At 53.1% G+C, this 10,526-nt stretch overlaps 1 protein-coding gene across 1 annotated transcript; it reads left to right on the top strand.

Moving 5' to 3' along the window:
* The first annotated feature begins 270 nt into the window (after positions 1–270).
* On the top strand, positions 271–2,562 carry Inx2 (innexin 2). The gene has a single exon (XM_011143316.2). The coding sequence runs from the start codon at positions 1,089–1,091 to the stop codon at positions 2,163–2,165; it is 1,077 nt and encodes a 358-aa protein (XP_011141618.1). The 5' UTR covers positions 271–1,088; the 3' UTR covers positions 2,166–2,562.
* The last annotated feature ends 7,964 nt before the right edge of the window (positions 2,563–10,526 follow it).

The following is a 10,526-nucleotide window of genomic DNA, read 5'->3' as shown; positions in this document are numbered from 1 at the left end:
TCGCGGCGCGCGCGCGTACGACGGCGCCCGAGGCTCGCCGAGGCGCGCCGAACGTGGCCGAGCCGGCACGATCGTCCGCGGGATAAAGCGCGTATGCAGCACGCCGCGACGGGCCTGCTTGGCTGGCGCGCGCGCGCACGCGCAGGAGAGAGAGAGAGAGAGAGAGAGAAGGGCACAATGACGCGACGAGGGTGCGCGCAGGAGAGCAAAGTGCCAGTGCCGTAGGTGGGGAACGAAGCCTCCCTGCTGTGCGGCAGAAGCAGCGAGAGCAGTTTCTCGGTCCCCGACTGGCCTGTTAGCTCGCGCGAGGGAGTGAGAGGAGACGTGCGATTGGCGGCGCGCGCGAGCGAGACGGTGAGAGAGAGAGAGAGAGTGAGAGCGAAGGAGACACTCCGTGAGGGCGAAACGGAGCGAGAAAGAGACGGAGCGCGGGACGTAGAGAAAGAGAAGCAGGGAAAAGGGAGCAGCTCGTGGAACTCGCCGTGTCCTCGCATGCTGGTGTCGCGCTCGGCGTCTCGAGCGCAGCCATTACGACAGAGTCGCTCGGTGACGCTCGGTAACGCGGCGAGCATCGCGACGTGTAGCGACGCGTACGTGGATACGATATAGTGTGCTAGTCCAGTGGTGCGCGCGACAACGCTACGTGCACACGTCGTCGGCCGGTGCGGGTCAGAGTAGAGTAGTCGGAAGCTACCGACGGAAGCTACGCACGTGTATACACGCACACGAGAGAGATTACCGAACGAGCGAGCGAGAGAGAGAGAGAGAGAGAGAGAGAGAGAGAGACAGAGTGAGTGAGCGAGCGAGCGAGCGAGCGAGTTAACCGTGTCGCCGGCGAGATCGGCAACCGTAAGATCGGCGTAACCCTGTTTGTTGTCGCCGCCGCCTTCTCCGCCGTCGAGGGGTTGGCGTGAGAACGAGATCTCTCGACGTCGCCTGGACGAGGTCGCTCTCGCGCGACTCGCACGACCGGACTCGATCTCTCGATCGGGACGTGACGAACGAACGTACGCGCGCGCGCGCGCGAGAATAGTCAGTCGAGGGGAGTTTTTGTTGGTGAAGAGAGAAGAAGGTAACGCGCGACAGCCATGTTTGACGTGTTCGGCTCCGTGAAGGGGCTGCTGAAGCTCGACTCGGTATGCATCGACAACAATGTGTTTCGGCTGCACTACAAGGCCACCGTGATCACTCTGGTGGCGTTCTCCTTGTTGGTGACCTCACGGCAGTATATCGGCGACCCGATCGACTGCATCGTCGACGACATACCGTTGCACGTGATGGACACCTACTGCTGGATCTACTCGACCTTCACGATCCCGGACCGAACCGGCATCGTCGGCAAGGACATGGTGCAGCCCGGGGTCGCCTCGCACATCGAGGGGAAGGATGAGGTAAAATACCACAAGTACTACCAGTGGGTCTGCTTCACCCTCTTCTTCCAAGCGATACTCTTCTACATTCCGCGCTACCTGTGGAAAAACTGGGAGGGCGGCCGCATCAAGATGCTGGTGCTCGACCTCAACTGCCCGGTGGTCAGCGAGGACTGCAAGAGCGACCGGCGCAAGCTCCTAGTGGACTACATCACGTCGAACCTGCACATGCAGAACTTCTACGCGTACCGCTTCTTCCTCTGCGAGGTGCTCAACTTCATCAACGTGTTCGGCCAGATCTACTTCATGGACTTCTTCCTCGAGGGCGAGTTCACCACCTACGGCTCCGACGTCGTCAGGTTTACCGAGATGGAGCCGGAGGAGCGCATCGACCCCATGTCCAGGGTGTTCCCCAAGGTCACCAAGTGCACGTTCCACAAATACGGTCCGTCCGGCTCGGTGCAGAAGTTCGACGGCCTTTGCGTGCTGCCGCTCAACATCGTCAACGAGAAGATCTACGTTTTCCTCTGGTTCTGGTTCATCATCCTGGCGGTGCTCAGCGCCTTGAGTCTGGCCTACCGCATGGCCGTCATCCTCAGCCCGAAGCTGCGCTACGTGCTGCTGCGCGCGCGCTCCCGCCTCTCGCCGCAGGAGCAAGTCAAGATCATCTCCGACAAGTGCCAGATCGGCGACTGGTTCGTCCTATATCAGCTCGGCAAGAACATGGACCCGCTGGTCTACAAGCAGCTCATCGCCGACCTGGCGAGCAAGGTGCAGGGCAAGGAGAACGTGTAGCTCGTTCCGTCCAACGGGACCAACAGACAGCAGCAGGAGGGCCTTTTCGAGGGACTTGCGCCGTGAACTCCTCCAGGGGCTTTCCTCGTCTCTCTCTCTCTCTCTATCGAGACGAGACTACCGATTCAGTGAGAGATAAGGGGGTGGAGAGAGGGACAGGGGAGAATGAGAGAGTAATAAGACAACGGTAAGAGACAGCGTTCTCGGGGAGAAAGAGACACGCCGATGACGCCATCAGCAAGACCAACGTATCTCGCGTCTTCGCGACTGGACCGGGTTGCACCGACCGTCGCGGATTTCTCAGCCGACTCGAAACTCTAAAGCGCGATCTACAATGGCAGTAAGCAGTAAGAAGTAAGAAGTAAGCGTGAGCGGTAAGAAATCAACCAATCACAGTCGATTATGACAAAAATAATCAACTGTGGTTGGTCCATTTCTTACTGTTCACGCTTTCTTCTTACTGCTTACGGCCATTGTAGACCACGCTTAATAGTCTCATACCTTTTCGGCGCAGGCAAGGGTTGCGGTGCGGTGGGGGGGGGAGGGGGGACAAGGGAAGCTTCGTGGACAAGTCGCGCTGAGACCAAGACTCGAGCTTCATCTTCGGTCGTTTTTCAATCGGCTTCGTTCGATGCGTCGAGAAAACTAGAAAAAGAGGGAGAGGGGAGAGAGAGAGAGAGAGAGAGAGAGAGAGAGAGAGAGAGAGAGAGAGAGAGAAAGGAAGAATATATCGTCGAGACGAGAGCTTCAGCGGAGAGTTGAGCGAGTCGGCGTATGCGGGAGTGCGCGAACCTTGCCTGCCCCCCTAGATATTGTAGCTAGATAATTACGTAGACTTAATTGTGCACAAAGACGGGCGTCCGATTCGGTCACACGTCGGCTCGCTCGACGTCGGTGCAACCGGGCCTCGCTTTAGGTAGTAGTCAGGCCGGGATTCTTACGTGTCTCTCGCCGTCCTTCTCGCTTCCATTCGGCGCGCCGGGCGCGCTGCAGTCGAGACAAAGCGCGCCGTTCCTCTCTTTCTTTCTCTCTCTCTCTCTCTCTCTCTCTCTCTCTCTCTCTCTCTCTCTCTCTCTCTCTCTCTCTCTCTCTCTCTCTCCCTCGCTCGCTCTCTGTCTCCGTCTTTCGCAGCGAACTCTCCTCGTCTTCGGATCCTTTCACCCGCGCAGAGTTTCTCTTCGATTTTGCGCGATCGCTCCTCCGCTGGATTCCTGCTCGTCCCTCTCTCTCTCTCTTTCTCTCTCTCTCTCTCTGTTGTCTCGCCAGCGGCCATGTGCAGTCCCCGGGCCCGGGGCCCGGGGCCGAGAGAGACCACCGAGATTGCCTGGGCCCATTGTCGAGCGACCGTGCGGTGTCGTTCGGTTCTCTTTTTTATTTTCATTTTCATTTTACTCCCCGAGCGATCTCGCGCGTCCGCGAGCAGCGAGAGAGAGAGAGAGAGAGAGAGAGAGAGCAAGCGGCCTCGGAGATGATCTCTCTCTTTGCCCCAGCGTGCCTCGCTCTCCGTCATTTAACCTGACTTCGTTGTCCAATTGAGTCCCGCTATTTGTTCGCCAGCAACCGTCGTTCGGCGCAAAGTGCCGCGCTTGCGCACTCGCGTACACTTTTCGTCGGGTCCGTTTTCTTCGAGATGCAAGAGAGCTTCTCTTTCCTTCTCGCCCTCCGTCTCTCTCGCTCTTCCTTCTTATCGCGGCTCGAGGCTGAGATACGACGCTCGAGAGAATTTTTTCCTCGCGACGAGCTCTCTTCCCCCTTTCCCGCTCGCACACGCAATCACGCATAATCGAGCGCGGTTATTCGTCCGAGCCGCCTCGCTCTTTCTCTCCTTCGTATCGCGAGAAGCTCCTCTTTCGGGACACTCGCGCGCGCGCAGGAACAAAAATTCGCCGTTCCGCGAAGCGCCTCGCCGGCATTCCTGCCGAGCGAGCGCTCGTATGTGCGCATGTACGTTCGTTACACCCGGTGGAACGACCTGTCTCGTAAGAACAGTGCGGGAACGAGAAAGAGACGGAGGTAGACTGCCCGAGGAGAGAGAGAGGAGGCGAGGAGAGAGACGCTGGCGCGCGTAGGAGAAAGACAAGAAGGAACGGCGTTATCGCCGTCAGCCGATAAGAGAAGCATTATTTTCGGGTTCCACCGTTCCGGATTCGCGGTGCGTTGCTCAACGACGGCGAGGATAGCCGCGGGGCCCGCTCCCAGTATTCCCGGGGCCCGACGCTCTCCTCGTAGAGAACCTGGGCGCATTCGTGTGATAAAACGGGGCACGGCGTTCGTGTTCATACGGCGTCTCGCCTCGCTCGCGCGTTCCTCGCTTTTGCTTCTTTTTCTCGCCCTTTTTCTTTGTTCCCTTCTTCGAGCGACTTCTTCAGGCCTGCGGAGGGCCCACGCGCGCGCGACTGCTGTTATCGCGGGCCCCGCAGTTTCTCGACCTGCACGTCGTCGTTTTTATTCAGTAGTCTCTCTCTCTCTCTCTCTCTCTCGCTCACGCTTGCGCTCGCACGCCCCCTCTCACCCGTGCGAGTTCGTTTCTAACCTAATTTATCCTTTCTCGTGTTTGCGTCCGTTTTTTTCTCCTGCAGTTTGATTTTCCCTCGTACGCTAAGTATTAGTATTTCCGTAGGATTGTGCGTGTATATCGTAGGTTTTTTGTGTGTGTAGAATAGTTAGAGAGAGAGAGAGAGAGAGAGAGAGAAAAGGGGAGGGGGAGAGGGATGGAGCAAGCCATGCGAGCGTGTGTGTACGAATGCGTGAGTACTGTGTGAACGCGCGTATGTGTGTATATGTGTGTGTTTAGATTGTTACAACGCGCACTTCCGTCTTCTTTTGTATCTCATCATTCCAAACACAAAAGACATGCGCACAATTTTGTACGTAAATAATTCGCGAGAGGTGGTCAGGGGGTGTGAGCGATTCCAACACTGCGGTGTTGTACATTTCAGGGGTGGGGAGGGTTTCTTTTTTTATGCTATATGAAATCTCGACGGGGACCAGAAGGGGATCAAGCTGTGACGAGAGCCGCGCGAGCGCGCGCGCTCTCTCTTTACTCATCCTGCGGATTCCATTTTACAATATACGTTTTTCGAGAGAGAACGAACGCCTGTAATTTAGTGTGTCGAGGAACGGAGAGGAAGAAACCACGCGCTGGTCTCGAGGGACCAACGCCGCCATTGCTGTTGCGTCAGCGAGACGTCTTGCGGGGCGACGTGCGAGCCATCAGATGCGAAATCGCGGGTAAGTGAGGCGCGGAGGTGCGGACCTGGGACGTAACCTGGCTGCTGTTATCAGTCCGGCCTTCCGACGCGAGTTATTCGGGTTTCAAGGCCGAGCCTGAAGACGCTCGTGGAATTCGTCTGCCTTCGGAGACGCCATTCACTCGAAATCCGAGCGTGCCGGGAGTTTCCACGTTCGAATCCAAAGGCCAAGGCGAGACTAGAATCCGCGGAGCTCGGCGCGCGTCCCGCCGCCGTGCCGCTCCCCCCGCGCCATTTTTTCACCGAAGGAAGTATCGGTCGAGTGGGATCGGTTTTCCGGTGAAACACCAACGATTCGGGAACTCCAGAATCCGGGAATTCCTTTTCCGTGTGTTTCGCCGGAGGATCGTTCCTTCAGCCGAGCTTCGCCCTGCCTCGCTGCTCTTTCTCGAGGAACTTCCCCGGCAAGCTAAAGCGCAGCTCTGTCTCGCACGTGAAGGCACGCACGTACGCACCGGCATCTCGCCGATGTGTTCACGGCGGGAGTCGTGTTACCATCTCCGAGACGACGACGCGCCCGTGCCGCTCGATAGCGGTCGAAACGTGCCGGCGGCTTGTCAAGAAGAACAAAAAAAGGAGAGATTGTCCGTCCGTAAGAAACGCCGTAAGATTCCACGCCGAAGGTGGTGTCTCGTCTCGCGCATCGAGCTCTGTTGAGATAACAATACACGGGAGATAAATCGTACAATCAGCCTGTTCGGTGAATCAACGTCGTTAGACTATGTGGTGCGTATGTGTGTGTATGTGTGTGTGATAACTAGCGCTCAAATTACGCGATAGCGTGGGTTTACCTTCTGTTTTCCAGAAGGACACCGATATTGCCGGACTATGATCCCTTTCGATCTCCCTCGTGTCCTTCAGCGATGGGCATCTGCACGCGGAAGTGACGCACCGTGGGCTCTACATTTTGTGTCGATGGGCGAGTAAAAGGTTTATGGAGGGATACGAAAATCAAAAAATACGCACACATGTGTATATATAATTATCATTTTAATACAATATTATTAATATAATCACATTAATATTATATATATAATATTATATTAATTATATTAATATATATTATATATATATAATATTATATTAATTAATATTATATTAATATCACATTAATATTATATATATATATATATATATGTAATATTAATATTATATCAATTAGAGAACATTATATATACAATATCAAATTGTCACACATATCAAACAATTCGACGGGGCAATTTCCCTCAGGGAGTGCTCTCGGGTTAATCCTGCGTTCTATTCGCGGAGGATCTTCCGGCGCTCGGACGCCGTCAGAAGACGCCCACCTTCGGCGTTGAGCGGCGTGCGGAAGGTAGACGAGGGAGAGCGACGCGGTGATGAGCGCTCGAAGACTGCCAGGTGAGGTAGTACGGCGGCGAGGTAGAATCGAAGGCGAAGAGAAAAGGCTTTTCCGCGAGCTTTCCGAGTTGGAGGGAACGTGCACGAGAAGATCGCATAATGTTGCAACTTGTGTTTCCTTCCGCCTGGAGTCGCGTCGGCGGAGGCGTTTCTTCCTCGCCTCGCTTCATTCCCGTTCCCGTTCCACGGCGCGATAAGGACACGATTATTCCCAGTCAACGATTTCACTCGCTTCAGCTGTTATTTAGAGAAAAATCGACCGCGACGTTAGCGATATGCGTTATTAGCTCTAAGGATGATGATAAGTGCCTGGTTAGGTTAGCGTTTAGGTATATGTTATACGTATTATATACTCAAGCGTGTTTGTTTTTTTGTTTTCTTTTTTTCCTTCAGTAATAGCTCATCGACATTCCGACGAGACAAGACTGCGGTTGTTCCCGGGCGAAGATCCCCGCCGCGCAATTTCTGCGTTTCGCGATGTCAGAGGATCCTCTTGCCAACACGCGAAATAGCGTGTCCTTTGGTCGACGAGAGCGGCTCTCGTCTCGGGGCCGTTCTCGTCGGCGGAAGAGAGATCGGGATAGAAAGGGGCGCTCGGGATCGAAAGAAGGACGAATGGTGTCGCATTGCCATTAGAATCCTTTGGGCTCTTCAGTTCTTCCACGTGACCGCGCGGCGAATCGGCTCGCAGCCGCGTCGACTATCAAAGTTTTGACGCCGCGCGCATGTGACCGAGAGAGAGAGAGAGAGAGAGAGAGAGAAAGCAGCGTCTGCATTCTGCCGCGCGTAGATAAGGCCTCTCCGTGCATCCTCTCGCTCGTGATTTTACAATACTGCGTTTCCGATAGCGGTGCGCCGCGACAGATGAGAGAGATGAGTCTTCGACGATTTGTCACTTCCGTTTAGCCGGAAGGACAAGAGAGAAAGGGAGAGAGAGAGAAAAAGAGAGAATGTCATACTTAGATACGTGTTCTCGCGCCTACTGCAACAGTGATAAGTTGCACAAAAGAGAGATATATAAATATATATATATAAATATAAATATAAAAAGCAACTTGTGCATCGAAAACGTATAGGTATATAGCGTATACATATGTAGTGTATAAATAAATATATATAGTGAAGAAAGAGAGAGAGAGAGAGAGAGAGAGAGAGAGAAAATGTAGTATAAATATTTTTCGAGTATCACAAGAGAGCGAGAGAGAAAGAGAGAGAGAGAGAGAGAGACAAGCGCAGAACAACCATCGCGATAAGGACGCGTCGCATCGCTGTCTTCTTCATTGCCTTTAGGATTTTTCCTTTTCTCTCTCTCTGGTCGACGAGACATATATTTATAAGAGTAGCCGCGCACGAGTAAGAGAGACGATATTACTATCTGCGATATGACGATTATAGAGATTAAGAGAGACGCGCACAGTAGCTGTAAAACGTCGCCACCGGTGGACGTCCGCGGGCGACTCGCGCCCGCCAGATTTCCGACAGTTTTCGATCCCCGTGCGGAGGTCGATCGCCGATCTCGATCACCTTTCGCGCATTTCGAGCGCACGATAAGGCGAAGATAACACGGCCGAAACGAGAGACAGAGACAGAGAGATCGCCCGCGTCACGAACTGCGGAGTCAAAGCCGCTCGCCCGCGCTCCTCTTCGACTTGTCGAGCGCTCCCCCGCCGTGCCCTCCGGCCGTGCGTGGCCAAGGGAGATACTGCCTTTTGCTGAGGATCGGATGTTATAAATGTATACATACACATATATTTTACTATGAGATTTATCTGCGAAGAATTGGATGAGTAAACAAATAAATGTCATAAGCAATACGCGCCTTCGACGTTTTTCGGTAACCCACCACGCTTCCTCCTCCTCCTCCTCCTCGTCCCTATTTGATAACATTAGCGCATTAGCAGTTTTAGGTCAATATGGCGAGATACGCGCGTGTGGGAGGATCTAATCTGCGGATCACGAAAGCAAGGTCGTCGGAGTCGTCGCTGGAAGTTCCCCGCGCTTTCGGGGAATTTGCAAACTCGACATCATACCGTCTCGACCATAGACTTCTGTATTATACACTAGACCGGTAACTGGTCTCTTTAACACGTCCCCTGAAAGTAAGTATTAAAATTTTGCGCATGCGCATTGCAAGGTCCCGAAAGAAATGCGCACCATTGCATAAAAATGTTGATATTTACCCGATATTTAATATTTCCTCTTGCAATGTCACATTCAGTGACACATTCAGTGTTCACATTCAATGTTCAATAGATAGAATACTAACGGGATCTTGCAATGCGCATGTGCGCACGATTTTATGTTTTACACTTATATACATAAAAACCAATGGAAGACCTCAGTCTAACTTATGTATAAAAGTCTGTGGTCTCGACAACCGGGGATCTCCGGGGGCTCCTTGGGGCGGGTTGACGTACCTGAGGGATTTTCAATTTTTTTCGCGAATTGTTCAGACGTTATTCGAACGACCAACCGTTGCGCCGATTAATCGTTGATCGTGCAAAGATGACGGAGTCTCCTCCAGCGTCGACCGGGCAAGTTGACAACGTGGGGGGGAGCGTCTGAGCCGAACGCTATCCTGGCAAATTCCACATGAATGGCGCGCCGTACAGGAGCGATTAACGGCAGCTATTAACGGCGCCGGCAATAACGGTAATCAAGATACAGATGATAAGGCAGCGGTAAAGACCGCCGAGGGTCGCGCCGAGAGTCGCGCGTGTCCAATTGGCCGGCCCTAATATTAGAAGCAACATGCGACCTTAGTCGTGAAGCTGCGAGCTCCCCCGCCTCTGGGAGCAACCTACGTGGTTGCCGGTTTCATTACGCGGACGCGTAGGTGCGTATATGCGCGCAACGAGGGGTGCCTTCCCCCTCCCCGCCCTACGGACCGACCTGCGAGAGCGCGTGTGCCCCTCTGGTGATTAAGGCTCTTAGGTGCTCGCCGCGGCCATGTTGGATAACGCGACGTCACAGGCGGGAGATGATGACAGGGGCAGGCTGAGAATTCTCGAGCGCATCAGTTTCTAGAGCAAAGGACATTTCTCATTCGTACTCTTGCAAGGCGCTCCGCGAGCAACCGACGAAAAGTCACTGCAGCATGAGGCCTGTTCATGCGCAATCACACTTCGTGAGACTAGCTTTTATGGCCCTTTTACAGCCGGTGATTGACTCTCGAGGAGCGGGCAGCTTTTTCTCGAAGTATGCAGTAGCGCGACCTTGAGTATCCCTTCACACGATTGAGCAAGTGGCTTGCTCGGAAACAGCGCGAGATTTCTCGCTCTTGGGCTTCTGATTGCTGAAACCATGTCGCATACATTCTAGGAAAGCCTATAATTCATGTTGCGTATATACAAGGTGTCCCATTTTAACCGTGCACCCCGATTAACGTCGCAGAAAGTGCGTCGGTTGAGAAAATGTTTTAGACAAAAGCTGTTCGGTTTGAAGGGGGACATAAGACAGCGATATCGTTTTGTTTACAGATGGCGCTACTTTCGAGATATTCACTGATCGCCACTTTCCTTAGATGAAAACCCCAATCTTTCGTTACATCATCTTTTTCTATCAGCTAATTTGGACGACTTTTGTCCGAAACATTTTTTTACTCGCCTAATATTTTTTGAGATATTTAAGGAAAACTTGGTAATTTTTCGAGATTTAGCTTGCGATATCTCGGTAATTATTTATCGGAAGAAAAAGTGCAGTCACTTGCATGAATTAAGATAAATAATTA

The sequence above is a fragment of the Harpegnathos saltator genome, unplaced genomic scaffold (assembly GCF_003227715.2).
Source record: "Harpegnathos saltator strain DR-91 unplaced genomic scaffold, Hsal_v8.6 scaffold26, whole genome shotgun sequence".
Classification (NCBI taxonomy): domain Eukaryota; kingdom Metazoa; phylum Arthropoda; class Insecta; order Hymenoptera; family Formicidae; genus Harpegnathos; species Harpegnathos saltator.
The sequence above is the reverse complement of the archived record's forward strand: the minus strand, read 5'-3'. Positions and strand labels throughout refer to the sequence as shown.

Coding starts and splice junctions, on each gene's coding strand:
- Inx2 (XM_011143316.2), top strand. CDS start 1,089: ATGTTTGACGTGTTCGGCTCCGTGAAGGGGCTGCTGAAGCTCGACTCG.